The following is a 17,101-nucleotide window of genomic DNA, read 5'->3' on the forward strand; positions in this document are numbered from 1 at the left end:
TGAAATCCATATTTAGCCTGCTCTTTTAATTGGACTGCTTTCATATTTGTTAGGTAAACACTGTTTTGCTAATACAGCAGAAATCTTTTTAAGTATTCAAGTCTTGTCTCTCTCCAGCAACATTGTCCATATTCTATCAAGTAAATTGAAAGCTAAAGAAGGTCCTTTAGGTGTCTTCTGCAATTGCACTCACCTATCAGGGAAAGTAGGTGTCTTAGAGGGGCATTGCAAGTACTGTTTGAATCGAAGCTCGAATGCTTGCCCTATGGTGCTGATGACATCCTGGGCCAGACCATCGCAGCATTCCAATATATGACAAGCTAAATGAAAAAGATTGACACATGCTAATCACTGTTTATGTCATGGTGGGATGCAATGACCTATGACAAAACACCTACATGTCAAGCTTAGTTGCCCGATTAGTGATGTGCAGGTTTTAATAAAACCCAAATCTGATACAGTGAATTTCAGTCAATCACCGCTTTAAAGGATACATAAAATTGCACTGATGTGTAACTGCAATAGACAAGGTCACAAATCTGTTCCACTATTTTAACAAGTCCAAAAACAGAAAAAAAACCCGAAACAAAACACCTCTTATCTGAATTTAATAGGTTATGTAAGAAGTCTAAGCTTTAAATTGAAATTACAAAAATATTAATGGGTGGTAATGACAACAAGAGCTTTACTTGTTTTCCTCAATTTAATTACTTCCCTTTTATGTCTGATCACCCCAAGTTCACAACCTGCTCTCTTTTCCCAAATTACAGTCTGAGGGAGGAGCAGTATTCACAGATATTTTCTTGATAATGAGCCCTGATCTTATTCCAAGAATATGGAGGTTGGTACCTTTTCCTGCTTGTTTGCATGGAGACACTCCGAGCAAAACTGTGAGGTTCCTGAGGAAGCAGCAACCAGAGCCAGCAACCTGATTAACTCCAGCATTTCTCTATGTGCAACCTCTTGGAACTCACTGTGACAGAGGCAGTACAGGAGGAGGCTAGCAACACAAGCTCTCTTCCTGTAGAAGACCAAGAAACCTTCCCCAGCTGTCTGAGCAGCCCAATCTGTCCTGGTTTTAAATCAGAGAATGGATTGGAAGTCTCATCATATGTGAAAACACAAAGAGGTGAACTTGTGAAGAGCTCACTGAACATTGCAGGAGTACAGATGGGTACTAAGAGGTGGAAACTAAAGATTTAAATTAACCTCCCAGTGATATGCAGAGAAGCCGATTTTCCATACTCAGAACTGGACAAGCGTATTGTCTACTGGCTATAGCCTGGACTGGATTTCAACTAGTTCCTTTCCAAGTCCTGCCACGGGAAAGTGGGTTTTTGTTCAAAGTTACTGATTTGTTCACCCCTGACTGCTTTAATAACCTAAATATAAACTCTTCAGCTTAAAAACTGCATTTTCATTCACGCCCAGTGTCCAGCTCACTGCAATGAAGTGTATCGGATGTCAGTGTCCTACAAATAAGGGTTGGTCATGACATTTAGTTGAAGTAATACAGGGAGACTAATTAGGTTTAGATGTGACTTTTTCAGAGGCTGAAATATTGGATAGACTTCTGAAGGGGCCAGAATAAAGGTCAAGAAACCTGTAGTTGGGCAAGTGTAGAATGTCTGCTGTCTCTTCCTCAGCATCAGCAGCAGCACCTCATTCAGCATGAGATGGCACCAGCCACAGTGCCAAGCTGATATAGTGGTGTTCTCACCATAGAACATCTGCTGTGCCAACCAGGAGGATGAAATGCCTTGTCCAGGGAAGATGCCCCTAGCTGCAGGTTGAAAGTGGATTCAGCAGACAAAAACAGGACCCCATGTGTCCAAAGATGGAGGCAGACATCCCTGACTAGCAGTAAGGCATTTGCTTTTTCTATGCCCTCTGCAACACTGCTACTAGCACTGAACAATCAGCCCCTGTGGAAGGTGCATATTTTTCTCTGGAAATGTGGACCAAAAGTAGTTAGGCCAAACAAAGCTAAAATGTTTGCAATCTAGTTATAGAGTGTGAATTTAAAGAGGCAACATCGCTCACTGCTAAACCTTTCTGGAGTTAAAATGAAGCATGAGTCATTAAGTAGTTTCAGTAGGTGACATAATGAGTAACCTGTTTCCTTGGATACGTGAATGGACTTTCAGCAGGTAGGAGATATGCTTCTTGTAAAAGGATGAGAAGGTTTGGCTCACACAGAGATGATTTCTTCTGAATGTTACAGCAGAAAATAGACACCCTTTAGCTTGCTAGATCCAGAATGCAAAGCATGAAGACAGCTTTTCCATCCTTGGGAAGAAATTAGTCTAATATGCAAGCTATACTACAGCATTGGAGGTAGGGTAGTATCAGTAACAGCAGCTTTAACATTTTCTCGAGATACAAATGTAAAGACGAATTCCCTTTTAAAGCAATTTGCAGACAACACAAAGAATGACAAAATGGCAAGTGATGGTGAAAGAGGGCAATTCAGGTCCCTTGGTAAATTAGACCCTTTTAGGGAATGTGTTTTAATACAGGTGGCATACAAAGTCACAGATCTGCAACCCACTGCTGTATACACACGAGTGGGGAAAGCACTCATGGGAAAGTCATAATGCTGAAAGCTTAAAGATTACAGTGTAAAAGAATTTCACATGAGGTAACAGTGTAGCAAAAAGGGCTTAGGAGGAACCAGCCAATGAAGATGATGAAAGCAAGAAAAAGCAGGAAGGTGTATTCCCTGCTAGAGGGGCAGTCCCTGTTATGCAGGTATCATAAACTTTTTTAAAACAGCTGCAGGAAAATGAAAGAAGGAGGTACAGAAATCATCTGAAGGATGGCAGATGTGCACTGCAGCTGGAATGCTTGACCTGAATACACCAACGGAAGACAACAATATCAGGTGCTCTGATGACTCCTCAGTCTAGGATAGCCTAGCTCAACAAGAAACAGTCACAGGAAGCTAGGGATAAACACATTCAGAGTCAGACAGAAGTAGCATAGTGCAGGAAGAACATAGTGAAGAAAGAACATAGTGTATAAAATCGACTCATATGGGGACAGAAAACAGAGCACAGGATCCTCCAAACCCTACAGAGCAAATATCTGGTCTAAAATGCTAGTCCTTACATTGACTGAGATCTCTCAGACCAACCAAATCAGTCTTGGATTTAGTAGAAGGGTACTGCTAAAGCAGGTGGGCTGGAGAGCAGCTCTGCACCACGCATTCCATAGTGTGACACTGGAGCCTCTCCAACAGGGGACACATGATGTTGTAAAGTAACAAGCATTGCAAAGAACTGGACTATTCCCTACTTCCCGTTCCCTTTAAATTTTCTAGGTATTTTGCTTACATTCAGCGTATTAGTATGCTTAGTACAGGTATTATTTATGAGCTAATACTCTCAAGTCTGAACAGCTCTGTACATGGTCACGGCAGATTCTTCAGTTACCATTAAAGATAACTACATATGGAAGCTACTGGATTAATTGTGCTAATGGTAAGGTGGGCAACTGCAGATTTGCAGGATTCTCATTTTGGAGTTAAAGTGTCTGAATTCTCCATAAATCCTGTTGGAAGTACTTAATGTAACTTTATTTGGAGCTAGTCTATTCTCCTCTCTATGATCTATGAATAGTAAAGAGATTCTCAGGTACATTACAAAATACTTAGTTTCAGGAAGAGTTAGGCACATATTGGGAAGACCTAACACATGCAGCTGCCTCACCAGATGACTTAATCAGAAGATCGCTTAGCTGTTGCACAGTGATTGGGTGTAGGTAAGACTTGTCTGTTGCCTAGAAGCTCACATAGCCAAATAAAGCAAGTGTTTGATTTAAGAGATGAAAAGAATCAAAGTGATATTTGGGTATGAACTAACAGGAAGGCCTATTTATTCCAAGTTTGAGAAACAAATTGCTGCTTCTTATTGCTACATAATCTTTCCATGGCTCCATCAAAGGCAATCTTTTGATTGGGCTACATGCTACATTTATATTTTTTAGAGAGGGAGGTGGGGGGTGGGTATGGAATCTAACCTCAATCATGAATAATTAGTGTTACCATGAATAATTAGTGTTTCTCAAAGGAAAAACAGACATCAAATATGTATTTCTAACTTACCTCTACGATTAACAGGATCCTTAGCTACATACGCAACATAATCTGAAGTATCCTGTCAAAAAATTATGATAACTACAATGAATGCAAAAACATATTTGCACTGATTACAGCAAAAGATCACAGTTCACAGTATGTGCAGTCCTGCGTGCAGAGCCCCAAATGACATATTTTGCTTTACAATTGCATACTACTTAAACCCCATATAAAAGTCTATGGGTTTTGGTAATAATTGTACCACTTTCCTTTTTACAGAATGTGATCTAATCCAGCAGAATTTTAAAATCTCTTCCATCAGTTAAACAAACTCAGTAGGATTTGGCCTAGGCCTCATTTAGGAAGAAATAGAATTACAAGTCCTTGTTTTCAAACTACCCAGAGATTTTAGTTCATAACATGAATGATCATCTGGTTCTGTGGCAGAAAGAGTGGGAGTAACAGCGCTTCTCCATAGAAATACTGAGCAATGGCATTTATTCATGTGTGACAAGCAGGTGTTTACTTAACTTACTGCAGTGCCATGTGGCACAGAGGTGCTCAGCCCTGCTTGGCTCTGACAAGCAGTATCCCTGGACGCCCTCCCCCAGCCCTTAGGCTGCTCCCTGCCACACCTGTTGCCACATGCCTGGTGGATTTTCTGTCAAGAACAATGAACATCTCCTTGGGGAATATTTTTTCTTCCTCTCTTGTCACCCCTTATGTTCCTGTGCACAAGTGGTGCAGACTTCTATCATGCAGATAAAACAGAAAGGTCTAGGTTTCTGGGAAACACTCAGGCCTGCTGATATATTTGGAAAATGCCATATTGCTTTGATGCAATCAGGAAGTCCTGGTTAGATCCAGTATTTCCTGACCTGCCTGGCTAGCCAGGTATAGCTAACCCAAGGGATATACAGGATACATTACAGCTGGCTGTGTAAATCTACTCAAAGCCTTTTCAGGTGACTGATCCAAGATCATTGCCAATTACACCAAGATCTAAACTCATAATAAATATCAATCTTCGGTTAAAAGATAGACTTCTGCAGCACAGCTTTTTCTAGTGAAAGCACACACCACCACCAGCAGCCACCCAAAACAAATCACTGTGCTGAATGCCTATACAATTTCCTTCCTAAGGAGAGAGCAAGGGAAACGATGAAGTACGGTCATAGGTTGTGGTGACAGATGTGTAACCATGTCACTTAATTCATCATTGGAAGGCACTCAGACACAGCAGGAGTGAGGTTGGTCTGTTAAAAAAGCATAGCCCTACCATTTTATCTCATTATTTCTTCCACATCCTGTGGCACAGTGTGTGGGCAGTGACTAAAGTGGAAATAAAGATGCACATCAACAAGTAAGGGGAAAGCAAAGGTGACTATGTCTATAGTAATAAATAATACAGAGCCCTTGTCCCACTGTACAGGCTTCTCACAGCATGCCCTGAAACTCTCTGAGGGACCAGCACATGCTTGGCGTCGATCCTGAGAGACCACTACGAAGGAAGAGAGTGAATGTGTGGGTGCAAATTGCACTGTGTTATTTATTTCAGGGCCAGAAAGACTAGAAAATGGGCCACAAATCAATTTATTTACTACTTCAGGCATAGATAATGGATACATTTATGCCTGAGTAAACCATAGATCTACCTCATAGCTAGCATGGGTGTGAAAATCTGAAAACACCTACTCCTTATTTCGTTTAAAGCTCTGAGATTTAAGCTGACTATGACAAACCATTAAGAATTTAAGGTGGGCACATTTTAGTGTGGCTAAGTTAGAAGATCCCCATCCAAAAACTATTCAGGTATTGGCAGGCACAGCAAAGTGATCCTTGACATTCAAGGACTGAAAACAAGTATGAATGAGCTTTAATTTTCAGCCTGAAGACATTGCATTGTGGTGTTAAAATCTGGAGATATTGCTGAAACTGAAAAACTACTGCCTCAGGGACCTCTGAGAGACCTGTCTTATTAGACTTTGTGAGATCCTCCACTCCAAAATTTCAGCAGATATCTCCAAAAACAGATGTCTTGTCTGCCAGCCTGGAAACAACCACGTGAAATTACTGTGGAGCAAAATGGTTTAGTGTATCATAGGAAGGGCTGAAGAGAACTAAAGTGGATTGGGAACACAGCCTTGGAAGTGAAATAAAAATTGTTCTGAAATGGTAAAGAATTTGGTAGGGAGATTTTTAAGCTTCCATATACTGACACAGCCAGAAACTGACTCAATTGCAAAGGGGAATATTGCGAGAAAGTATATAATATGGTATTCAAGCCATTCTCCAGGACTGTTGAACACTTCTCCAGGGGTTATATTTTGAATAATATAATTAACGGTAAGGGAGCAGGAGGAAAGTTGTAAAGCTAATTGCTGTCACAAATTGGAGGCAGGTATCCAGAGCAGAAAGTTTGATGGGGTATAAAAGTGAGAGTAGTCTCACCTCCTAATAAACCAAACTCTAAAATAACTTCAAAATAACTTCCTGAAGAAACATGGGCACAGATCCAGCTTCCTAGGTCACTATGGCCTTCCTCCAATCAGTTTAAAACTCATATAAGGAGATAAATTTACGGTCTGAAGCCCAGCTGCGATTTGGAGATGCAGTTTGGTGGTGGCAGTCCTCTACCAAGTGGAAATCATTCAGAGCTGATGAAAGTTTTGGCTAGATGGCTCTCTGATGCGTAGATAAAGCTGTGACCTAAATCACATCCTTGCATTTTGTCATCCTTGGATCATGTGCATCCAGGACAAAGGAAATAGCTGCTTTTTGCACAAACTTTTGATTTAAAGTTCTTCCTTACTAGACCAGAGATAAGCTTGTAGAAAAACATTACCCACACCTACTTTCTTCCTCCCAACACCAGAATGAATTCATGCAGGAGTCTTATTGAGAACACAAATTTGTAATTTCACTGTGTGTTGCAGGCTCCCTTGCACCATGCAATTTTATTTCTCTGGTAGCTCACTGACTCAGTAGTGAGATTTTTATCTCTAAAACATTTGGAAGAGCTTGTTTACTCCAAATCCAGAACTCTACTGCTGTTCCTCTCCTCTTTCCTGGTAAATCATTTCATCAGTGGGCAGTGTGAAATGGTGTTTCCAGGACCTAGCATTTGGGATGGCAGATGGGCAGCAAAGAATCTTCTTACGGAGGCAGGGAACTGTGCTAATCACTCCTCTGCCCACTTCAGGAATTGTTCATTTACAGCATCCATTGCAATCTGTTGTGTTTCGAAGCTGCTGTCTATCCATTTTTTGTTCTCCAAATTATTGTGATATTGTGTCCTTTTCCCTTCTGTAATTGTACTGAGCTCAGCAAAGCTATACTAAGACTGAAATTTGTCTTTATGTTTTCTGACAATAGCAAAATGAACAGAGAAAGCACTAAGCATCTTCACCTTAACAGAGCTGAACTGAGAGAACTAACTCACAAAGCAGGGTAGAAATTGCCTTACCTATAATACATGACTGATATATGAAGATAATCATATGATGGAGAAAAAGGTACTCATTCAATTAATCTAAGTTTAAAAGCTTTCAAACCTCTAAGGTAAAAGGTGAGCATCGTCACTAATGTATATTTTTCCCCTTGCTTCCAGAGTGACAAATACTTTTCAAGTCCATTTATTAATATACCTTTGGATGAACAGCTTATAAAAATAAAAAACCCACAATAATCTGGAATCTGCCCTTTGATCTAAATGAATAAAATTTGTAGGTGTATCTAAAAGCTTCGCAAAACAGGAGAAAAAGATCTATGCTTTTCCTGAAAGCCTGTCTTCATGCTGCATGACTGCAGCAAATATACCTACAGGCAGAATTTAGTACAATCTTCTCAGTGCACACTTACAGTTGAGAAGGAAAAAAAAAAGAATATGCATTAGTGTAACTACTATAAACATTATAAATATGCTGCAACAGGTTCTATTACTGTAAAAAGTGTAAGATAAAAAACAGGATAAAAATCCATACAATGCTCATTAGGCTATTCTACATTACTCTGAAAAACAAAGCCGGGTTTATCAGTTACTGTATGAATGCTTACAGCCCCTTGATACTTTTTGTTTCAGTCATTCAAAGGGGAGGATCTATGAATGCTTGTCAGCCGTTCCCCTCAAAGAGAGCTTGGTGGCAATGATTAAGAAAAAAATTATGAAAGAAGAAACAGGAGCTATTGTGGTTATATTTTTCTTTTAGTAAGATATGCATTAAATTTAGTCATACTCATAAAGCAGTGTCTGTGTGGGAGAAGGCTTTAGAGAAATGCTTACCGGATCACCTCCAGACGCAAAGGAGATGGATTGCATATGGTGATTTGCTATGATCTGCATGGATCAGAAAGAATAAGTGTGAATCAGATGGGTTTCTTACAGTTTGCAATTTTGATTTCTTTTTTGCTTGTAGGCCAGTGAAAATCCAAAATCAAGATAAAGATTACCTACAAGGACTTCAAAGAGTAGCATGATAAATATAAACAAACTTAAGGATGAATGTATCTATTCTGGTGTTCTTTAAAATGTATCAGGACACTGCAAGACTGCTAAATGTAGTCAGAACTCCAGTAAATCATACAGACCTGTCGGAGTGTATCTTTGGAGAAATTTTAATCTGCTAAAACTCACTTTCTTCATTACAGATAATGATGAATGAAACAAAAGGTCCTATTCATCAAACCATTTTTCTGCTGATTCCATTCTGGTGAAATCAATGAAACCATGCCAACCTGTACACCAGCTAAGATTCCTAACATTGCATCCAACACCTACTGTGTCATTTTATGTTTCAAACATCAACATGTTTACAATATGCAAACAGAATTTTGAATCTAGCTGCAATGTAGCATTGTGGATAAATTCACAGGCACACTCCAGGGTATTTGAAATTCAAATTGCTTATGTACAATTTGAACTAATATGATATTTCTCTGAGAAGAGACAATTTGTCCTGAACTCTAATAAAAGCAGAACATCTCTGCTATTCTGAGAATTAACTTACAAAATCTTTAAATAATGAAATCATGTAACAACCAAGAAAGAAAAGGTCACTTGAAAGATCAAACTTTTTCATTTGATATTTGAGTCACAGAAACCATGCTAAGGTATTCATCTGTGATGGGACAGGCCCCTATTAAGTGCCTCAGAGCAACAGAAAATAGAATTTGGATCTTGATTCTTCACTTTGGAGAAGGAACTATATACAGAAAACCATTCTGGAAAAAAACAAAATAGGCTAGAAAAATATTCTCTGTGCTGTTTCCTCTAACCTGACTCTTAAAGACCTGAACTATCAACCACCTTTCTCAGAAAGAAAACAGCTTGACAGGACTTTCTCTGGATCTCGCTGCTTCACTAAGTCAGAGAGAGGTGACTACTCTGTAGTGTTTCTTTTATGTAAAGAGCACTTCATTTTCAATAGCCCTGCCTGCCCCACAGCAGCCTCCAAAGATATGGTTAGTTTTTAAGTGCACACTGGTGAATCAGTGTTTGGTTACACAGTAGTGAGGATTTCCTTCACTTTTTCCCCTTAAAGGAGTAACAATAGAATATATAGAACACAGAATACATATAGAATGTAGAATATCCTAACAATAGAACTGAACTAGTGAAGTTCTGTTGGGCATTTCATATCATCGCTATCTTGACTTGTGCAAATGACCTAACCTTTTATTTCAGCATACAAAAGAAAAATTATTTCAGATTGCTGCTCAACTAATTTTTTTCCGAATTTTAAAGGAAGCTGAAAAGCACTTGAAACCATTTGTTTGAGTCAGGCAGGGCTTTTTAAATTCCACAGCTAATTTAGTCTGAGGTAGGGGTATCCCCACCTCATCTCTACTAATACCAAAATATTGAAAAGAGACACAGTAAATTATCAATGCATTGCTTAAAACAGAACAATTCACCAATGTTGGCATGTAGCTTAGAAACAGCTCAATCTATGCCAACCTTTGTTTCAAAGGAATAAAATCATCTTCCACTCATCCCTGCTTTATATGTTCACAGAACTGTTGTGCAGGGGTACATGCAATTGCTTTCTTTCTACCACAAGGGCTGACAACACTATCTTGTCTTTTCTTTCCTTCCATATCTGAGGTGAAAAAGAGGCTATTACATAAGCTCACAGCCATTCTACTGTGTGGGACGTCAAATGCAAAGCTGCTGAGCCATGCTAATCTGCAAATCAAATCCTTGGCATAAACAAGAAACAGGGGAGGCCACACCCAGACTAGGGATCTCTGAGAAACCAGATGTTTCCCAGGCCTGCAGCACCCAAAAGAGTTTGCCTCAAAAAGAATTATATGAGAGAAAGACGAACAGTTTTGTTAATTCAGAGAAAAGGCAAAACATGGGCAATGGCTCTTCTCTGAAATAAATGAGTTTAACTACATTTCTGCCCCAGCATTGGCTGATGACAAGCTGATTTTCAGGGTTCGGCACTTCCTCAGTAGAGCTAATTAGCATCAAGTTCTTATACTTCTGATGGGGTGTAACTGTAATTAGGAGAAGCACTGCTCTGTATATTCCATAGGAAGGCTACGAACTACTGGAGCCAGTCACAGCATTGCTCCCACGGTCTCCGTGTTCACTCCAGAGGATTGTGATATTTTCTAAATAAGGGTAAGAATGGAGATATATGAATGAAGACATAGTAATGAACAGCAAGCTTTCTAATAGATGGTGTATATATATTCTTTCTTACTTTTTAACCCTGAGGCCCCAAAGGACAGTAGGAATTTACTTTTTCCTCTCTGTATCTGGGCAGAAAGTTGCATGCTCTACCACAATATGTGGTTCACAGCAAATAACACAGCAGTGACTACGCATGTCTGTCTGCTTCCTCTTTATATATACCCTGAGCAAGGATTCTTCTCATCTCATACATCATTCACAAACCACTGCAGTGATTCCCCAAAGTCTGTCTGTACCTTTGGCACAATGAAGAAGAAGAAATGAGCTACTTTAAAAAGGCTGCCTTGTCTCTCTAAAGACTAGCCTTTCACTGCACTGCAAAATCCCTGAGGCTGTATTTTTAGCAGTGCCTCAGGAACAGTTTGCCCTTCAAGGCTCCAAATGGGAAGAAAACAACAAAACTGAGATGCACTTTCAGTATTTTAGTTGTTGCTGAAAGCACGACCCTTTTACTACTCTGAAAGTTTATAACTTTATTCAATAAGAACTTCCATGACCTGAAAATGGTATTTCACATCATAGGTCTTCTAAGAGCAAAACCAATCTACCTGAAACACGGTGAGAAAAAAAAAAAAAAAAATCATCAAAGTTGTGTTAATAGTGAAATATGTTGACTTCCACTGTGATTATATTTCGGGTTCGTTCATTTTATGACATTATTGAGGAATAATAACGTTGAGCAACTGAGTATTTGGCAGACAGCAAATAATTGTGCAGCAGGCTCTTCATCAAAAGCCTCACAAATTAATACAGAAGTTACACTCACCTGTTTTGTATCTGGATTCATTAGATTTAAGCTGCTGGTGGAGATATTCAACATTATGCTCATTCCTGCAAACTGAAGATTGCTCTTTCCCAAGATGCTAGAAAGGACTTTGCTTGGTGGCTGTGAGGAGGGGGGGAAAAAGCAGATTTTTGTTCTCTGATTTTTTTTTTTCTTTTCTTTTTTTTTTTTTTTTTTTTGAATGAACTTCATTGTATGCAGGGTTAGTGGTGATCTTTAAGGTTTCTAAAAAGTTTATGACTTTTCAAAGATCATTTATTTGCAACAGCTGTTTTCCTCTGAACATTATTTCTCATTTATACTACTACAACAACAACTACTACTATTACTACTACTATTATTATAAATAATAATAATAATAATAATAATAATAATAATAATAATAGCCAAGCAGTTCTTCATCTACTCTTGACCAAAAAAATAGGACTTTTGTGAGATAGCGCAGTCTCGTCTTCACCAAGGGACCAAGTAAGCAGACTAAGATGAATGCCTTCAAGTCAGTATCTTAAAATTACGGTGTTCTTGTTTAATAAAAATAGCTTCAACTCTTGAAAAGAAATCTGTTGTTTGCTCTAGATCTACTGACTGTTCTACCCCCATGCCACATGGAAAGTGGGGCTCCAGTGATACTGATGGAATGCTCACAAAATGGTGTGAATGTTACAGACTAGGTGACCTCTAAAGGTCCCTTCCAACCTAAATCATTCTATGAATTTGCTTGTAGACTTAAGAGTAGGTAAAAGCCAGAGATAGACAAATAAAACCTTTTTATGCTGGGGTAAAACATGTATCTAAAGATTATCAGAAAAGAAGTCTTACAATGTAATAGAGAGGATATACTAGTACTGATAACTTTTATAGGCACTTCACCAGCTCTTATGAGGTTTTGTAGCAATAGAAATTATGCTGTCAAAGCAAAATTCACAAACTTCCCACCTTTAACAGCTCTGGGGAGCCACATAGCTGCATGAGAGCAGCCTCATTCAAGTAACCATAACCTGTAAAAAATCAGGCCACCCAGCAGTATAAGACCAAGTCCTTTAACTTACTCTACTTGCACTGGTGAATACTCATGCTGGTCATTAGGATATAAACACAAAATAACTGGAGACAAAAGAACTGGAGTGTTCTTCTGCCACTATATTTGGATTTGCCCTAAGCTGCCTGCAAGCTTGGTTAGTTTTGTTCCTAGCAGAATGGACACACTTGAGCTTCTGTAGTCCTGAAAGTTTACATACATCCAATTTTTTCTTTCCCTTCTGTTTAATTGTTTAAAAATACACTATATACATGCTGCTCCTATGTAATATGTGCTGCACTATTTCAACCCTTTCCTGTTACAGAGCTAGTACTTTATTAACTTCTCTTTTGAACAAACTCTTTTGAATATTATTGTATCTCTTCTTTCCTTAATCCTTTAGGATTCCCCGGTCATGCCTAAGGATCACCTACCCACAGTGTAGGTAAAGTGTGAGAATTTGGCCTCAAGTGAAGTATATGTCACCTTAACCAAATTGATATGCCACTAGTGGCAGAAACACAATGAATGTATAGACCAGCAAAAGATGTGTCTTTGACATTTATCTGAAACTCTGTTGCTCTTTTCAATAACTGATAAGCAACATTAATTTTAAAACATGTAATTCAGCAAGGTGTCTCACTAGGCACATGGAGCTCTGTTCAACTTACTTTTTCAACTACATTTTGTGTCATTTTGCTTTCCAAGAAGAAAGATACTTTCATCTTTACTTTCAGATTTAAAATGAAATGCCAGATAACCAAGAAATGCCAATGAGATAAATTTGGTGGAGGTGAAACCATAGCCTTAATTTCTGATAAAATTTCCAATTACGCTGTGACACATGTTGTCACATATGACTGATTTTACCAGGATACAAGTCTCCATTGCAAACAAGTGATATTTCCTCGTGTTCTTTTCTGCTGAGATTCTGCCTAGGTGGTGGAGCAGCTGGGGCAGCAGGCAGATCTTTTCCTTCAGCTGCCCATTCTCATCCTGTACCCCAAGGACTGTACTCTTCCCGTACACACAAGGGGTATAATTAACTACTTTCTATGCTCCTTTCCTTAGAGACAGCATTACATCCCAGATTTGCTAGCAGGCCTCTGGAAGAGACCATTGACATCTAGTGCAGGAGCTGAACCAACGCTTCCTCCTCTCCCTGTCTGAAGACTCTAACTCCCGGCACACAAATAAAAATAAAAGCATGGTAATAATGATGTCAGGCACACAATGAACTCACCATCAGCTCTGGGCACCGGGCATCAGCCACAAGTGTTTACGGAAAGAGCATAGGTAACAAAGGGTCACCTCATATGCTCTTTCCATTTCCAGAAATCAATTACCAAACTCATTAAATGCCATCAGTAGATCTATCCTTCAAGAAAAAATCTAGTCACTTTTAAATCTATATATATTTTGGGCTTCTGCTGTATCTTCCAGCACCTATTTTCATAATTTATTCATGCATTTTAGGAAAAGGCATCCCATTTGTTGGTTTCAACTCTTCCACCTGCAATCTACAAAAAAAGAAAGTAAAAGGAGGAGGTTGCTATGGAAGGAACATAAAGACATCATCTTCATCCTAGATGTATTTATATTTCCAGATGCCTACAAAAGCAGATCCTGACCAAAAGGACAACAAAATACAGAGAATAAAAATGGCCAATACTTTAAATGATTAATCATCTGCAATTATCAAAGCTGCCTTAAAGTCACCTGTCTGCTGTGCCTGGTCTCCACTGTGCTGAACAGAGAAAATACAGTCAACTGCACTACAAGAAAAAGAAATACCTTTCGTTTCTTGAAGGCTCTTTTGGCACCAGGCATGGCTTCACAAACACGACTGATTGCTTCCCTGAAGAGACAGAAAAAAGCTTTATGGCAAAAGAATGTGTGGGTTTCTTCCTTACTCTTGAAATGCATTGGAGAGAACAGTTTCAAGTGTATTTCTGATCACAAATGAGGATAGTTAGAAGATCAGTTAGCTTTCTTTAAAAAAGAAAATGTTTTCCCACACCATCAAAAAGACCTTTTCTCACTATAAATTAGAATATTGCTCTTAATACCATCTTTCCAGTCTCACTTTTGTACATTGCTTAACACCTTCTTTAAAAAAAAAATTGTTTATTTTAATGGGAGAGTTAGAAAGTGTCATTTTTCTTACTACTATACTGTGACTTTTCCAGTCAGAGCAAAACCACCAGACTTCTTATAGTATCAGAACCCTAAAATATTTCTGGTAATACATAAGTTCTATACAGTACATGAGATGTACAACATTTTAATTTATACTAGTTCAATGCAGTCTGAGTAGTTCATTATTGGTCTTATGTTTATATTATAGAGAAAATTATTGCCATCAATATTTTGCTTCAGTTTTTAAACATTTCTTAATTTTTCCCATTGCACTCAGGCTGACTGAAAGTAATATATTTCCAAAATTGACTTGAATCTTTACCCTTTCATAGAAGAGTAACTGTACACAGAAACTCTTGAAATCATATTGCTCCAAACAAATCTTACAGTTCCTTTCAGTATTTAGCAATTTACAATCTGAATGGTCAATCTATTCAGTGTTTAGAATTTGCTCCTGTACGCACATAGGCCTTCCCTCTGACCACTAGTTACAAGGCTTTAATAGACTGGTCCCACTGCAAGCCAGAATGGTTTCAAGGAACAAGCAAAGGCAACTCCAAACCTCGTTTAACTATTTTTAATATGTATTGAGACTAACAGCCCATTATATATGGAGCTAAACCCATGCGAATAACACATAGTAAATGCAAAACCCCCCAAAACTCAAAACCAAACCAAACCAACCAAAAAAACCAAACCAAAAAACAACAGGATGGGAGACAATGAACTACAAGCTAAAGAACAACAAAAATAATCAAAACCTTGAAACATCATCTAGATAAAGACATAAAATATATTAATTTTATGCCATATGCTGTATATTTCGACTATGCACAGGATCAACAAGTGAGTCAGGAGAACAAAGTCATACACTTATATCAGCATTCAGCTTTTAACAGCTCAGCAAATGTGACAGGTTATATCAGATGACAATCAGTAATTGCTATAGTTATGCCTGGTGTGCTTTTAGCTTGGACCCATTTCAAATTTTGAATCACCTGAAAGAATCACATTTTATTGGTTTGGGGAGATGGATAATTGTGGGAATGGAACACACCTTGAAGCAGTTTTATAGTCCTGCCATTCTGAAGTGTGAGATTTATAGCAAGAGATGGTTAAAAAATCTTTCAAGCATACTATATTTTCCTTCAGGTCTAGAGGAGAGGTTTTTTGGTCCATAACTTATCTTATGCCTTTTTTTCCCCCACCTACATCTGTTTATCTAATAAAATTGCCTCTGACTACAAACCCTGCCTTGCATATGCACTCAGACCATTATATCACAACAACACCCCATTTCACAGTTCAGCACCTGTGTTTAGTTCCCACCTTACCATTTTTTTTCCTCCAAACAAGTTTTTAGTTATAGTAATTACTAGATTTTCTTACAGAGCAAGTAAAAAGCAATCAGTTTAAAAGAACACATCTGACGCATCTTAGAAATAAAGCACAGCAAGTGTCACACAATGATCACTGTGATACTGAGACAAGGGTCATTCCTGAAAAACTAAATAGTACACCTCTCAAAAGAAAAATTAACCAAAAATACTTCTCTTTGACTCGAGAAAAACAAACTGATATTGTCTTTTACAGAGTCATCCTCTCTAGCTACTCAGGTAAAACTTGTGGTTTTCCGTCTCTTTCTTCTGCTGAAGTAAATCCTTTGGAGGTAATAGAATGGGAAGTTTAGGTCAGTGGCAATCTCTAGCCCACTTCAGTCTTTCAGACTTTCTTCAGACTGAAGACTTTCAAACCCATGCCTCTTGCTTCACCAGGTGTATCTTAGTTTCCCAGGCATTTTGACTGCAAGTTGCTCTCACAGAAACATCATCAACACTTGTCACCTCTTTGTCTCTTCCAGTGATCCAACTGGTGCATTTAGATACCTCCTAGGTTTTGCCCCTCACAGAAAGGACTTGGATTTCTGAGATGTGTGCTTGAGGGATAGATTAGTCTGTAAATCAGTCCTTTCTCTTCCTATTTGCTCCCATCATCTTCTCTCTAGAGTCAGCATGGAACTTAGAGAAAGACAAGGGGATTTTCAGGCCACTGCACCCAACAAAAAATTTGTGCAATCTTGTAATTTTTCTAGTGCAGTGTTGGGTCTTGTAGTTTTGCTATAACCTCTCCTATCTGCCAGCTCATGATAACCAGACATTAAGTGTGTTACTCAATAGATTCAGCTGACTCAAGGACCTTGTTGATCAAAACTGCCACTTGAGCATAGGAGAGGAAATACACTAGCTGAAAAGGCTGAAGCCCAGGGCAAGGTTTCGCAAGCCGTGACTACTCCTGGCATGCTCAGTCTTGGCAGAGTAGAGAAGACTTTTTTAAAAAAAGAAGCTGGAAAACCCAGGCTACACATCTTCTCAGTAAAAAAGC

The 17,101-nt window shown here is 38.7% G+C and overlaps 1 protein-coding gene across 1 annotated transcript in view; it reads right to left on the reverse strand.

Annotated features, from left to right (window-relative positions):
- The window catches only part of SHC3 (SHC adaptor protein 3), a gene marked incomplete at its 3' end in the record, with an annotated part of 51,805 nt that overhangs the window by 8,859 nt on the left and 25,845 nt on the right, over positions 1–17,101 (reverse strand). Inside the window, exons 3-7 of the mRNA XM_083884458.1 lie at positions 14,375–14,438; positions 11,545–11,664; positions 8,361–8,414; positions 4,106–4,157; positions 194–320 (exon numbers count right to left, since the gene is read on the reverse strand). Coding sequence (XP_083740584.1) covers positions 194–320; positions 4,106–4,157; positions 8,361–8,414; positions 11,545–11,664; positions 14,375–14,438 — 417 coding nt within the window. The remainder of the gene's footprint in view (positions 1–193; positions 321–4,105; positions 4,158–8,360; positions 8,415–11,544; positions 11,665–14,374; positions 14,439–17,101) is intronic.

The sequence above is a fragment of the Zosterops lateralis genome (assembly GCF_965231275.1).
Source record: "Zosterops lateralis genome assembly, chromosome: Z".
NCBI classification, from domain to species: Eukaryota; Metazoa; Chordata; class Aves; order Passeriformes; family Zosteropidae; genus Zosterops; species Zosterops lateralis.